Here is a 15,684-nt window from a genome sequence, read left to right on the forward strand (position 1 = left end):
GCAGGTTTCCAAAGTAGGCAGCACCGCTAGCCACGCTTCAAGACCCACCACAACATCAAGATGACCCCCCTCAGCAGGGTGTATAGTGGACTAGGTTTCGATAATAGCATTAAATGGAGCAAGTTTATTTGAATCCATATAAGACAAAGAATGGAGTTTTGCCAATGGAAATATTGATGGAACTGTTGACTGAGACGGCAACCTTGGGTATCCATTCATCCCAACAGGTGCTTTGAGAGCCTAAGTACATCAAGGACTCCAGCATCTTATAGTTTTGACTTTCAACAAGGCCATTGGAAGCCGGATGGTTGTGTATGACATAATGTTTATTGATGTTATACTGTTTACAAATCTCAACAAGACGACTATATTTAAACTCTGAGCCATTACTGGTAATATTAGTGGATGGTGTCGTGAATGGACAAATGATGTGATCAATGAAGGCACGAGCAACACTCTTCGCAGTCTTGTCTTGAAGAGCTGTGAGAACACAGTAACGGCAGAAATGATCATTTGCCACAAACAAATACTCTGCACCAGACTCTGTAAGAGGCAATTTGAGGAAGCCAATAGAAACAGTTTCCCATGAACATAATGGAACTAGATATTACAGAAGTGGAGCAGGTAATCCGATTTACCATTTGTGATGATTACAGGGAACACAAGAATCACAGGGAGCACTGATGTCCTTATGCAGCTAAGGCCGATAAAATGAAAGAGGTGCTTGTTTCAAACACCAATCTTTTCCCGGATGGGATGTATGAGGTGTTACGGATGAGGTGGATTACTGTAGGTTTTAAATCACTGGGAACAACAAGTTGACATACCTCAGTGTTAGGTATGTCCCTTCCGGTAAGGGACATCTTCCTATACAAAATGTCATTGTCTAACATGAGGTCATCTACTGAAACTGGCAGAGTTGGTAAGGCCAAAGCATTTCCTGACACCAGGAAATAGATAGCCTTAGATCACAGTGGGTCTTTGAGCTGATAGTTTTAAAATAGCATCTGAGGTTAGAGTGGTGTAAGGATCTTCACTTGTGCTAAATGTCCAGTAAGATTTCTTCATTTGAATATATCATAAAGTGAGAGCTAACCTGTTTGGATATTGTAATATCATGTTATCTATGTATTTGTCAATGTCATGTTATCTATGTATTTGTCAATGGAATGAATTTGTCAATGTTATGTTATCTATGTGTTTGTCAATAGTGTGTATGCGTGTGTGTGTGTGTGTGTGTGTGTGTGTGTGTGTGTGTGTGTGTGTGTGTGTGTGTGTGTGTGTGTGTGTGTGTGTGTGTGTGTGTGTGTGTGGGAGGGTGTTGACCAGCTAGTTTATGTCTCTGTGATGTCGATGGTTGGGGGGGATGCAGTTAGAGGGAGGTGAGGAGGGACGGTCAGCGAGACCCAGGCGGGCAGACGACCTCCAGCCCTCAAGCAATGTAGACTTGTGTATCAATTGTATGAGCTGGGCAGCTGTAATAAAGGAGTGTATGACAACATCAACATTTGATTGTCTGGTACAAGCTATCTTGGCAACATGGAGGACGATAAGAAGACCGACCTTCCTACAACAACATTAGTACCAATTGATGCTCGCCTGATTCCAGGGTATGATGGCTCTACGGACATTGGGGAGTGGGTCACAAGGGCAGAGATGTTGTGTCAGCTCCGTGGAGTTGTCCTCGAATCAGTTCTGCCACTATGACTGACAGGTGGGGCATTCGCTGTGTGGTCACAATTGCCAGTTGCCAGCCGCTGTTTGCTGACAGAGGTGAAGAAAGCACTGTATGCAGCATTCACCTTAGATCAATATGCAGCATATGAAGCTTTTACTGCACGTCGGCTACAAGCAAGTAGAGCAGTTGACGTTTTCCTGGCTGACCTCCGACAGCTGTCGACTTTGTTTGGGGGCGTGTCTGACCGTACTCTGGCATGTGCGCTCATGGCAGGACTACCAGATGATATTCATCGTGCTATTCGCGCTGGATTAAGAACTGAGGGACTGGATTTAAACAGTGTGTTGGCACGAGCTCGTGCCATGCTTAGTGATGAGCGTGTGGCTGCTACTGGGATTTCGGCACCAGTGCGAGACCAAATGTGGGTGCAACTGCCTGGGAGAGCACGTCGCCTTCGTCATTGCTGGACCTGTGGCCAGCCAGGACATTTTGCTGTTGCATGTCCTTAGATGGGAAATGACGTTGGAGGGGCCGCATCAGTGCCAGCATCCTCTCTGGAAGCCAGTAAGTGGCGCTCTTCCTGTGGTGCAGTTGCTTGTTGACAGGCAGCGGTTCCAAGTTCTTGTCGACATTGGTTGCACAGACACCATAGTACATGCCCCTTGTTGCATACAGTGGCACCCGCAGGCGACCAGGATCACAATGATTAGTGGAGATTCCAGTGCAACAGGACAGGCAGTGTGACAGCGGAAACTCCTGATTGCCAGAGTGCCTGGGTGTGTGTGGTGGTGGTGTGTGAGCAGCCTTTGGGTGTGGATGTGCTCAGCATCACCAGCATCTCAGCGCTTGGAGGAGTCATAGTGAAGTCTCCATCAGAAGTCCAATTCTGTAGCACTGGGAGGTTGTGTGGAGCTGCATCATCGACTCTGACACCGCTGGCAGTGGATGCACGTGATTTCGGTGTACGATTTGATGTAAGGCATCGAACGTGGACCGTGTCATGGAAATGGACGAATTGAGCAGCACCTGCTTGCCTGCATAATACTGCGGCGCAGTACAACATATCCCCGTCCATCTGCCAGGAGTTTGACCAGGAACTGAAGTCATGGATCAAGAACGGCTGGTTGGTACCCTACTACGAACAGCAACACAGCGCCATGAGGGCTTGTGCCGCTCATGGCTGTTCATTAGAATAACAGCAGTAAAGTACGGCCAGTGCTAGGCTACCGCGAGCTAAACGACTATTTAACTGCCTTTATTGCTGATAGTGAAGTATGTGCTGATCAGATGCACAAGTGGCACCGACACGGAGGTAATGTGGCTGTTCTGGTCCTACACAAGGCTTATCTGCAGGTGCGCGTCGATGAGCAACTGTGGCCGTTTCAGACAGTGATGATACAAGGCCAACACTACTGTTTGATGCGCCTTGGCTTTGGCCTCAACATAGCTCCGTTGGTCATGAAGACTGTCGTTAAGAACATCTTGGTTCAGGACCCAGATATTGAGTGTGCAGTGTTGCCTTACGTTGACGATCTGTTGGTGAATGAGGACCTAGCCAGAGCAGAGCAGGTCACTGCACATTTTGCTGCAGTCGGCCTGGAATGCAAGCCGCCGAACCTTGAAGCTGATGTGGCATGACTGCTAGGGTTGCACGTTCAGTCATCAGGTGGCCAGTTGAAGTGGATATGTGACAATCCAGTCGACCCACCACCGACAAGAGTGACATGTCATGCTGTGTTTGCATGGTGCGGACGGCTAGTCGCGCACTTGCCAGTAGGAGGATGGCTCCAGCCAGCGGCTGCATGGATTAAATGCCGAGCAAATGCAGTGACACAGGGCTGGGACGACATCGTGGAAGACGACTCCCTGCTTCAACAGATGGAGTATGTGGCAGCATGGCTGGTCAGGGAAGATCCGTGTCGTGGCCTCTGGTGTGTGTATGGTGAGCGGGCAGTCGTGTGCACAGACACCAGTGCTCTAGCTGCTGGAGTTGTTTTAGAGATGCCACAAGGCAGTGTAATTGAAGATGCATGCCGGCTGTGGCGGGACGATAGCTCACACATCAATATGGCGGAGCTGGACGCAGCACTCTGTGGAGTGAATTGGCAATTGCTTGGGGTATGAAGAACATTGAGTTACGGACAGACTCTGCCACAGTATATTGTTGGATTGATGACACACTGAGTGGTTGTGCACGACTTCGAACGAAGGCTCGTGGAGAGATGTTGATTCGCCGCTGAGTCGAAATCATTCGCCAACTGGTGAGCGAGTTGGGACTGATGTTGTCTGTGAGGCTTGTCCGGTCTACAGAAAATCACACTGATGTCCTCACAGAGGAGTGGGTGCGGAATGACAGACTGGTAGCTGGTGCAGCAGCAATGGATGAGCAAGACACCACTGAGCCTAGAATTGCTGACATCCATGTACGCGCTGGTCATCCTGGCATCCGGTGCACATTGTTTTTTGCGCCCCGAGAGATCTCTCGACTGGTGACACGGGCCGAGGTGTCAGGACTCCATATTATAATAATACAACTCATAGATAGATAGAAAGATAGATAGATAGATAGAAGCACAAAGCCAGGGTATGAGATAGGTAGTGTATCAGCGAGAATCAAGCAAAAGGAAATTAGCTTGCAACTCTTAAAGTGAAGGAATGCTGGTTCTGCACCAGAAGCTGTACATACACACAGACATGCGGTGTTCTAGAAGTTTCCACGACGGTATAGCACAAGTGACACGACCCCTGCTAAACGAGAATGTAGGAATCAGAGATCAGAAAGAGGCTGGCCATAGAACCGGCAGTTAGTGGAGAGATCAGATAAGAAGAGGGGTCCAACTAGACATAGTTAGTACATTAAGTCCTATGTAATACATATGCTGCTCAACTTAGACTTTCTCTGAATATAATAAAATCAAGATCAACTCCCTGTATTCATCTCTAACTCCTCCTGCTCTTCAATAACCAAAATAGCTTTAACCAAAATTTAAGACTTAAATATTACAAGACTAAAGAGTTATATATATATATATATATATATATATATATATATATATATATATATATATATATATATATATATATATATATATATATATTGTTACGGAACAGAGAAAGATAATGTACACTTTAAGTGAGAATACTAAAAATCACTACTGTCCCGTAAAGTTCCAGGTTCAAAACAAAAGAGATAGGTAAAATTACAAGTTAAAGTTTAATGCTCAAACTAACAACAAAGCATTCAGGACTCATAAGGATAATGTAATGGCAAAAAACAGGTTAAATATATGGTTAACTGCAATAGCCTCTATTAACACGAAATTAGCATGAGTAAATTTATCTAAGTCAGCCATGCTAAAATGAGATACCAGATAATACTCAGTGAATGCCAGATATATTATTACAGATACAAAATATTATTAATGATGGCTGACAATAAGAACCTTACATAAATTACATAAATTACTAGGCCTAAGAATTAACCTTATGCTACACAGTACAAGAAAAAATGCAACAACAGTTATACTCAAGTTACACACAGCTGCTAGATGGTTGGAGACTTCCTGAGCACTCACAATAATAATAACTGTACAGGGGAGGACAGAGATGTGAGCAAAATGAGGAGTAGATCTAAGTGGCAATAATGTAGAGACTGAGCTCATTATATAGGGGCCGGCAGAGCTTGATACAACTTGTAAGAAGGATGCGCAAATGAAGCCATGGGGACAAAGAGTTGACAATCCTGCTCTGAACAACAGAAAGGATGACTTACTCTACTATAACGGTAGAAGGGGGGACTGAGGCAGAACACGCTCGTGATCAAACATGCAGCATACTGTACGTTAAAATTACACAAAGGATGATGAAATCATAGGCTATGTAACACCTCCCCACAAAGAAAAAGAAATTTACAAAGGAAATTTCTTATTACTCTAAAACAATCTGTCTAAAGTCTAGATAAGCAATCTGCAATAACATTTTCTTTCCCCTTGACATGGTGTATGTGTAATGAATACTCCTGAAGAAGTAGACTCCATCTTGTCAATCTCTGATTTTTATCTTTAAACTTACTAAGGAATTTCAGTGGGTTATGATCGGTATAAATGACTATGGGGTCAAAACCAGAACACAAATAAAATGAAAAATGCTGTAAACCCAAAATCAAGGCCAAAAGCTCTTTCTCAATAGTTGAGTAGTTCTTTTGAGGTGGAGTGAACTTCTTACTGTAATAAGATACAGGGTGTTCAATACCCTGATCATCCTCTTGCAACAAAACAGCCCCAGCTCCTGTATCACTTGCATCAACAGCCATCTTAAAAGGCTTAGCAAAATTTGGAGTAGCGAGCACTGGCTGACTTAATAGGATAGCTTTAAGTTTGTTGAAAGAGGATTCACAGTAATCGGTCCAGACAAATTTAACTCCCTTTTTCAGTAGGTCTGTAAGTGGTGATACAAGAATTGAAAAGTTAAGAACAAACCTCCTGTAATAACCTACCATTCCCAAAAATCTTTGTAGCTCTTTCCTACTTTTAGGTCTGGGAAGATCACTTATAACCTGAACCAGCTCCTGGTGGTGCAACATGTCCATCACCAATTACATACCCAAGGTACTGAACTTTAGCTTGACCAAACTCACACTTTGATAAATTAGCTACAAGATTAGCATGAACCAAACGCTCAAGAAATTTACTGACATGGCACAGGTGATCTTTCCAGTTGTCACTGAAGATTAATACATCATCAATATAAACAACACACCCTGCCAAACCCTCTCTTACAACATTCATGAGCTTCTGAAATGTGGCTGGTGCATTCTTCATACGATATGGCATTACAGAACATGCAAAAGTCTTTCCTAGTGTTACAAAACATGAGACCTCCCTAGCACGTTCAGTCATAGGTACTTGCCAGTATCTCTTTAACAAATCAAACTTACTTATGTACCTAGCCTTTCCAATCTTGTCTATGCAATCTTCCACACGAGGGAGAGGGTAAGTGTCTGTTTTGGTTATCTGATTAACACGTCTGTAGTCAATGCAAAGTCGCTGTGACCCACCTGGCTTAGGGACTAGAGTGACAGGAGAACTCCACTCGCTCTGATAGGGCTCAATCATCTTGTGGTCCAAAAGGTAGCCAAGCTCCTTCTGGATGAGAGGAACTTTCACTGGGTTCACACGGTAAGGAGGCAATTTAATTGGCTTTGCGTCTCCAACATCGACATCATGCATCAACACAGTGGTTCTTCCTGGAGTGGCACGGAACACTTGCGGGTACTCCTGCAGTAATGCCGAAAACTCCTGCCTTTCCTCGGGAGGTAGATGAGAAAGCTTAGTCTAGAGATCAGTCATGATATCAGGATTCTTCCCCAAACTATCACTCAGGCTCATACTGCATGGGAGAACTTCACTTGCAGACTCGGGTGGAACAGCTACAGTGCAGACTGGGTTATTTTCGTCCCGCCTGTGATATAACTTTAGCATGTTGATGCGACAAAGTTGCTTGTTCTTTCTACGCTCTGGTGTGGCGATGACATAGTTGACATCACTGAGTTTCTTCTCCACGAAATAAGGACCACTAAACTTGGTTTGAAGAGGTTGCCCATGCACTAGTAGCAGAATCAAAACCTGATCTCCTGGCTGAAAGTGGCGTAACCTGGACTTCTTATCATACCAAGTCTTCAACTTCTCCTGAGCAGCTCCTAAATTCCCTCTCGCCAGCTGTAAAGCAGTGGACAGCCGTTCTTTGAACTTCATCACATACTCCAGCAGGTTGACGTCATCTTCCTCTGACAGCCAGCATTCCTTGAGTAGCTTAGGGGTCCTACTTCATGGCCAAACAGTAGTTCAAATGAGAAGCCCAGTGATTCATTTGGAGATTCTCTTGCGGCAAATACAACAAATGGAAGACCTTTATCCCAGTCTTTCTGATGTTCCAAACAGTATTTCTTGAGCATCGATTTGAGTGTTTGATGATATCTCTCCAACACTCCTTGGGTCTGGGGATGGTAAGCTGAAGACGTGATCTGGGTGATGCCCAACTCTTTCAGAGACTGCTTGAAAACATTTGACATGAAATTACTTCCTCGGTCTGACTGTACCTCCTTGGGCAGACCAAACTTTGTGAAGAACCCTAGCATTTCCTTAACCACGTTCTTTCCTGAGATATTTCTAAGTGGAATGGCTTCAGGATAACGAGTAGCAATATCAATCAGGGTCAACACATAAGAAAATCCTGAAGAAGTCTTAGGAAGAGGGCCCACAATATCCACCAACACACGGGTGAATGGCGCCTTAAAAGGAGGAATGGGAACTAGAGGTACAACCTTTTCGGTCTGATTACACTTCCCCACAACTTGACAGGTGTGACAAGACTTACAATACCAGGAAACATCCCTGAAGATACTTGGCCAGTAGAAGTGTTTCAAAATGCGTGCCACAGTCTTCCTCACTCCAAGGTGTCCTGCCAAACTGGAATCATGAGCCACTCTAATGATATCCTGCCTACAAACACGAGGGATGACAACTTGATGTACAACCTCCCATTCACAGTCGGCTGATACTGTTGGGGGTCTCCACTTCCTCATAAGTACTCCTGACTTTATATAATAACAAGTAGAAGCACTGGCTGACTCTTCTTCACTGTAAGCAGAGTTAGCAAGACCTTTCAACTCAGGGTCAGCAACTTGCAACTCAACCAACTCTTGACGAGACAAATTATCAACACTATGGGGTACTGCCTCATCTGGTGAGTGGTCTAAATTAGCAAGAAAAGTGTCAGCTAGGATAACATCATCATCATCATTATCCTCTAAATCACCAGTAACTTTAGACTTAGCCCTAGTGACAGCACATGCAGGGAACACATCAGGGACATCACAATCCTGGGACGCAGCCACTGGTTCACTAGACAACTGAGGAGCTGGACACACTTGACTTCCACCAATATCATTTCCAAGTAAGAAAGTTACACCTGAAATTGGGAGTGTCTCAACCAACCCAACCATAACGGAACCATTAGCAAAACCAGACTCTAAATTCACTCTGCACAGAGGGACAGAGAAGTAATTATTCCCTACACCTTGTAAGATTACAGTTTCATCAGAGGAATTAACATTAGAGCCTAGAACACTGGTCAGCATAAGGGATTGGCAAGCACCTGTATCACGATATATTTTAACTGATTTCCTGTCATTACTGTCCAGAGGACTGACAAAACCATCAGACAGGAAATTAGCACATGAACTCTTGAGAGTGTCACCCACGTTACTGCTCAAAAGAGGAGCTCCATCATGAGAATTTAAGTTACCCCTCAAAGCAGGTTCATTTAACTCAGTTAAAGAATTCTGGGTACTCTCAAGGGTGGACACTAGACCAATTGACTGAATATTTAAAGACTCCTTTTTGTTCACATCATGCTGTGTCCTGAAACATTTCTCCGTAGTATGACCAAGCTTACTACAATAAGTACATTTACTTTTCTGAAATCTAGAGGTGAAGCTGGTATTTACTTCCTGAGAAACATCATCCTTATTCTCTTTCCTGTTACCTGTACTCTGAGTAGAGGCAACGTACTTACTCTCAGGTTTCTCTTTTTCTCTAGAATATCTCTTGTGAGTGAGAACATATTCATCAGCTAAAACTGCAGCATCAGACAAATAATCTATTCTTTTCTCATCAAGATATAGGCTTACATCTTTACTAATACACCTCTTGAAGTCCTCTAGCAAAATCATCTGCTTAAATTTACCAAAATCAGAATCCACATTCTTAGAATTTAACCACTGCTCTAACAGATCTTCTTTGACTTTTGCATACTCAACATGGGATTGCTTATCTTGCTTATAAGTTGTCCTAAATTTTACTCTATAGGCTTCAGGAACAAGCTCATAGGCCTTAAGAATCAAGCTCTTAACTACATCATAATTATCACATTGATCCTGAGGCAAAGATGCATAAGTTACTTGAGCTTTACCGGTGAGAACAGTTTGAAGGAGTACTGGCCAATACTGTTTGGGCCAATTAAAACCTGTAGCTACCCTCTCAAACAACTGAAAATACTTTGTTAAATCAGATTCATTAAAAGGAGGGACAAGTTTAACATTTTTAGCCACATCAAAATCATCAGAGCTAGGTGATCCAGTTCCACCTTGTTTCATGCGATACTCATGGTCTGCCTGAATCCTAGCAATTTCAACTTGTGCCTCAGCCTCCTTAGAACGGGCCTGAAATTCAGCCTCTTTTGCACGAGACTCCGCCTCCTTAGCACGAGCCTCCTGCAGGGCTAGCTGTAACTTAGCTAATTCAATCTGCGTTTGCTCATTTGGAGGAGTTACATTAAACAAGCTTTTATTAATCATGCCAACAATTTGATTTTTAGAATGATGAGAGCGAACAGCAATTCCCAATTGTTGAGCAACAAGCTTAAGTTCATTCTTTGTTCTGTTTTCTACATCACACACTGTTTGCACATTTGACAAAAAATCTTTGGCTTCATCAAGTGTAGTAATAGTAGACATCATGAATAAATCACAGTCACAAAATATCAAGCAATATCCCTATGATAATATCCTGAATATCCTGATATGAGGACGCCAAATTTATGTTACGGAACAGAGAAAGATAATGTACACTTTAAGTGAGAATACTAAAAATCACTACTGTCCCGTAAAGTTCCAGGTTCAAAACAAAAGAGTTAGGTAAAATTACAAGTTAAAGTTTAATGCTCAAACTAACAACAAAACATTCAAGACTCATAAGGATAATGTAATGGCAAAAAACAGGTTAAATATATGGTTAACTGCAATAGCCCCTATTAACACGAAATTAGCATGAGTAAATTTATCTTAGTCAGCCCTGTTAAAATGAGATACCAGATAATACTCAGTGAATGCCAGATATATTATTACAGATACAAAATATTATTAATGATGGCTGACAATAAGAACCTTACATAAATTACAAAAACCTTACTAGGCCTAAGAATTAACATTATGCTACACAGTACAAGAAAAAATGCAACAACAGTTATACTCAAATTACACACAGCTGCTAGATGGTTGGAGACTTCCTGTGCACTCACAATAATAATAACTGTAAAGGGGAGGACAGAGATGTGAGCAAAATGAGGAGTAGATCTAAGTGGCAATAATGTAGAGACTGAGCTCATTATATAGGGGCCGGCAGAGCTTGATACAACTTGTAAGAAGGACGCGCAAATGAAGCCATGGGGACAAAGAGTTGACAATCCTGCTCTGAACAACAGAAAGGACGACTTACTCTACTATAACGGTAGAAGGGGGGACTGAGGCAGAACACGCTCGTGATCAAACATGCAGCATACTGTACGTTAAAATTACACAAAGGATGATGAAATCATAGGCTATGTAACTATATATATATATATATATATATATATATATATATATATATATATATATATATATATATATATATATATATTTGTTTTTTTTTTTATATATATATATATATATATATATATATAGATATATATATATATATATATATATATATATATATATATATAATAATAATAATAATAATAAATGATGGTAGCACGGTAACGATCGACTCTACGCCTACGAACCATCATTTCTACAAAATCAGGCGAAGCTGTAACCAAGATCAGCTCCAGCTCTACAGCTGATTCTGCATTACTACAGTTCTACGATCAAGTAACCACAAACGAGTATACAATAAGAAGAATGAGTCTACAAGTCTACGAGCCTACGAGTCTACGAGCATAGAGTAGCAACGACAAGTTACGAGTGAGGATCAACAAGCTCTACGATTAACTACAAATAACAAGTCTACAAGACGACTCTATAATCTTCTTCATGTAACTTCAAGCAGCAGCAAGAAGAATAAAAAAACAAAACACGTAAACAAAAAGCAAGAACAAAGCAACAAGCACTAATACCCCTCCGCTTTCTCCTGCCGCCCCCCAGCCTCCATCGTTGACTAAGACCTCAAGACACACTGCAAAACGCCAGAGCCACATTTATAACGCATCTCACTCACCTTTCCTCACTCAGGTTTTTCATCGCTACTCAGTTACTCACCACAGCTACCAGTGTGGGAAGCCGACATCACCATGCGTGTTCGCTGAGACGACACCACGCCAATCAACGTGTGACTGTCATCAGGCACTTCTCACCCACTACTCGTTACTCATTATTCACATAGCTCCTACTCATACTCATTTATTTTAGCAGTATTGAGTAGGAATTCGACGTTCTATGGTGAGGTTTGTCTGTGAGAACAGCTGTTAACCACTACATTCATCAGGCCATGGAATTTCCTGAGTAATATCGTCCATCAACACAGCCCTAGAATTATCGAGAGGAGATCTTCATTCAACTCTGGATTTATCTTCCGAGACTGACAGCTGCTTCTACACGCCTCTCCGAGTGACCATCTGTATCAAGTGGGTGTAATTATACTTACTCATTTCTTCTCAATGCTTAAATTAGGTACAATCACCTCCTTTACGTATTTTTATATATACACTTATACACTCACTATCTATCATTCATTACAACTAATTTACTCATCTATTTATTGAGGACATAAACAAAAGACATATTTCATAACACCATACCTTAGCAACATGAATTCTTTTTACCTGAGTGATATGACAGGAATATTTCACCTCCACCCGTGTTAGTACTAGATGATACACAGTTAGCGCCCACTGCAGATACACAATTAGGAGAGCACCAGGGCAACATGCCCACCCTACAATATTCACCGCAAACTAAAGATAAAGAAACTAATACCTCAATTCTAGATGATTATGATGATGATTGGCAAACCCCCTCTGATGTAGCAAGTGAGAACTTTGTCTCTGACTTGCATACCTATGAAAATATACTTGACAGAGTTCATCATTCAGGGAAAACCTATTCCACTATTCCCACACACAACGATAAACAAATCCAAGTTAAATTAACTGAGCAACCAGTGAAGATGAATACCACCGATCAAACTCAGATATACGTCTACCATGAGGATAAAACTGCCCCGAAATTCTCTGGCACAGAAAAAGATCGCATTGATGTCATTTCATTGGTTAATCATTGCGAACAGATCTTCGTAAAAAGGCACATTACAGATGAACAAAAGTTTTTTTTTTTTTCCCCTCTTGGATTATTCAGGAAAGATGTCCGGTAGGAAACTTGCTTATGTCAGACAAGCTTCTCCGAGCTAAGACATATGATGAATATAACACTGAATTATTGAAGAAATTTTCTGAAGGTATGAACTTTTTGCCAGGTATAATCCTAGAATTACGTAAGATTGTAGATCTTGTAAGGGAGCACACTACAAATCATGTGCTCAGTGAAATAACTGCTGATGTCCCCACGATCAAAAGAACATTATTAGCTACCTTAGAAAACTCAAACTGGATAACAGGAGATGGAAAGATGTCCCCAGACCTCGTTGGTTATGTAGCTGCCTTGTGTAAATTACCTGATAGGACCCTCAAGATCACCAAAACGATAGCGTACACCTCAGGTATGTGCTTACTAGACTTAATGAACAAGGTAGAGATGCAGTGTAGCAAAGCAGGGGTGATCGAAACACAATCACATTCTAGCAGACTGAGAGTGCCTGAGACAGTATCAGATGTGAAAACAGCAACAACTACCCCAAACAGGGAACAAAACTGATTGCGACCCGAAAGCATGTAGAGCACACAACCAAACGCGTCGAGGCTACGATCTAAATACAAGCTACAGGTAGTTTCGTAAGTTTTCGTGCAGTCCAAGCAGATCTCGCGCCACAGACACCACTAAATATGGGAAGTCATCTCGCAGATCACAGTCAGGAGATAGGTCCATTCTGTGTCATTATTGTGCAAAACCAGGACACACAAAGAATGAATGCTTTATAAAAACAAAAGAGGATAGACAAAAAACACAAGGATTTACTGTAGGCATCATCGGTGCCAAGGGCATTGGAGCAGTAACTGCAAAACAGTAGAAAAATTAGTGTCTATTTTCAAATCGGGGGAAGACCAAGTCACGACAAAAAACGAACAAACGTAAAGAAAAGCAAGTCTAAAATTCACATAGGAGGCATGTTGGGAAATGAGTGTCTTTTGATACCAGCTGTATATGAGGATCAAAACGTTTCCTTATTTTTAGACAGGCTCTCCAGTGAACTTAATAACACAAGCAGAAATAAATAGAATTTTTAGAAATAAGAAGAAAGTAACTTTTCTGGAAGAATCTGATTTAGACATATACAGTAGATGGGAAACAAATCACAGTAAAAGGTATGATACGGTTAAACATCAGTTTCACAGAGACTACAAGACCAATCTCTGCATTTATTTATATCGTTGAAAACTTAGCAATTAAAGCTCATGTGTTCCTGGGCTTAAGATGCATGAGAACAGAGAAATTAACTTTACTCCCACAAATGAATGGAATAGACTATGATAATGAATTAATTGAGGAAATACCATCAGAGTCCTCACCGATTGGTAAAACAGAACCAAAAAGAATTGGTAATATTAAAAGCTTAAATAAACATACACAAACAGATGAGTGTATAGATCCACTCACCTCCCCCCCTCGCCTCCAGGACTAGAAACCCAGGTAACGGTACTGATTCATCAGTTTTTCCCGCCCATCTCACCAGTGATTTAGTTATACCACCTAACTCCTATATGAAAGTTACCATAAAGAGCAAGTTACGGAATAGTACTGTTCTTGTCTTAAAAAAAATATGTAAAGTAAAAGGATTGTCAGTGGAAAACGCATACCGATGATGGGCAAACTCAGATATCTCTAATTAATCACATGAATGGGGAAGTAGAGTTGAAAAAGGGGACTTGTATAGTTAATATTGAATAATGTCCCGCCCCTGTAATGGAAATAGTTTTAGCTGGAGTCACAAGTGAGATAAAATCTACGAACAGAGAAAGCATAAAAGAGAATCTATTTCACTCAGTTGACTTTGATGAAGAAAATGATTTGTTAACCCTGTTGGAAAAACACAGGGACACTGTATCATTATCCGGAGAACAATTAGGGTGTACTAACCTGATTAATCAATAGATTAACGTGCACCCAGATACACCACCAATTGTCTTACCGGCCTACCGAATCCCACAATCTCAGCGTACACTCGCAAATCAGTATGTCGATGAATTGTTAAAACTTGAAATTATTGATCCATCAGTCTCCCCGTGGAATGCCCCATTATTCTTCGTGCCCAAAAGAAATGGAGAAACGCGTGCGGTAATAGATTACCGTAAACTAAACAATCACACAATCCCAGACCGATTTCACATGCCATTGCTAAGCGACATCCCACAGAATATTGGACCAGAAAATGATGTATTTTCCACGATCGATTTGCTAAGTGGTTATTATCAAATTCCTGTAGATCAGGAGTCACGTAAATACACTGCCTTTTCCACAAATAGAGGACACTAACAGTATAGAAGGATGCCCATGGGACTGAGGACAGCCCCGGGAACATTCCAGCATCTTATGATTCACGTATTGTCCGGAATTTTAGGACAAGGAATATTTGTTTATCTTGACGATATTATCATCGCAACGAGAGATGTCACAGAACATATCCAGAAATTAGATCTCTTACAAAAGCTTGGTGATGCTGATTAAAAAATTAAGCTTTCTAAACGCAAATTTTGCTTTAAGGAAATAAAATTCTTGGGCCACAGACTAAGTGCTAATGGTGTTCACACCACTGATGACAAAATACAGGCACTGAAAGAGTTTCCTGAACCCACTACGACTGACGAAGTTAGATAATTTTTAGGTCTAGCTGGATACTATAGGTCATTCGTACAACAGTTCTCTCATATAGCCTTTCCTCTATTCCAGCTACTCAAAAAAGATTCTATATTCCAATGGTAAGAAGGAAAAAAACAAGCATTTAACAAATTAAAAATTAAACTAACAAATGCACCATGTTTGGCATATCTGGATTTCACGAAACCATTTATTATTT

The 15,684-nt window shown here is 41.5% G+C and overlaps 1 protein-coding gene across 1 annotated transcript; it reads left to right on the plus strand.

The window, feature by feature from the left end:
* Positions 1–1,539: 1,539 nt before the first annotated feature.
* On the plus strand, positions 1,540–3,316 carry LOC145390373 (uncharacterized). Its single transcript, XM_080265320.1, has 4 exons — positions 1,540–1,663; positions 1,715–2,099; positions 2,409–2,652; positions 2,870–3,316. The coding sequence occupies exons 1-4, from the start codon at positions 1,540–1,542 to the stop codon at positions 3,314–3,316; spliced, it is 1,200 nt and encodes a 399-aa protein (XP_080121446.1).
* Positions 3,317–15,684: the final 12,368 nt, after the last annotated feature.

The sequence above is a fragment of the Coenobita brevimanus genome, chromosome 14, assembly GCF_032717465.1.
Source record: "Coenobita brevimanus isolate Jiangsu-jjx chromosome 14, ASM3271746v2, whole genome shotgun sequence".
Taxonomy (NCBI): domain Eukaryota; kingdom Metazoa; phylum Arthropoda; class Malacostraca; order Decapoda; family Coenobitidae; genus Coenobita; species Coenobita brevimanus.

What these genes read in the sequence shown, in the direction of transcription:
- LOC145390373 (XM_080265320.1), top strand. Translation starts at nt 1,540, where the DNA reads ATGGAGGACGATAAGAAGACCGACCTTCCTACAACAACATTAGTACCA. An exon ending in CACAAGGGCAGAGATGTTGT is followed by an intron (nt 1,664 to 1,714) that starts GTCAGCTCCGTG and finishes TATGACTGACAG; the next exon opens with GTGGGGCATTCGCTGTGTGG. An exon ending in ATTTCGGTGTACGATTTGAT is followed by an intron (nt 2,653 to 2,869) that starts GTAAGGCATCGA and finishes GCTGTTCATTAG; the next exon opens with AATAACAGCAGTAAAGTACG.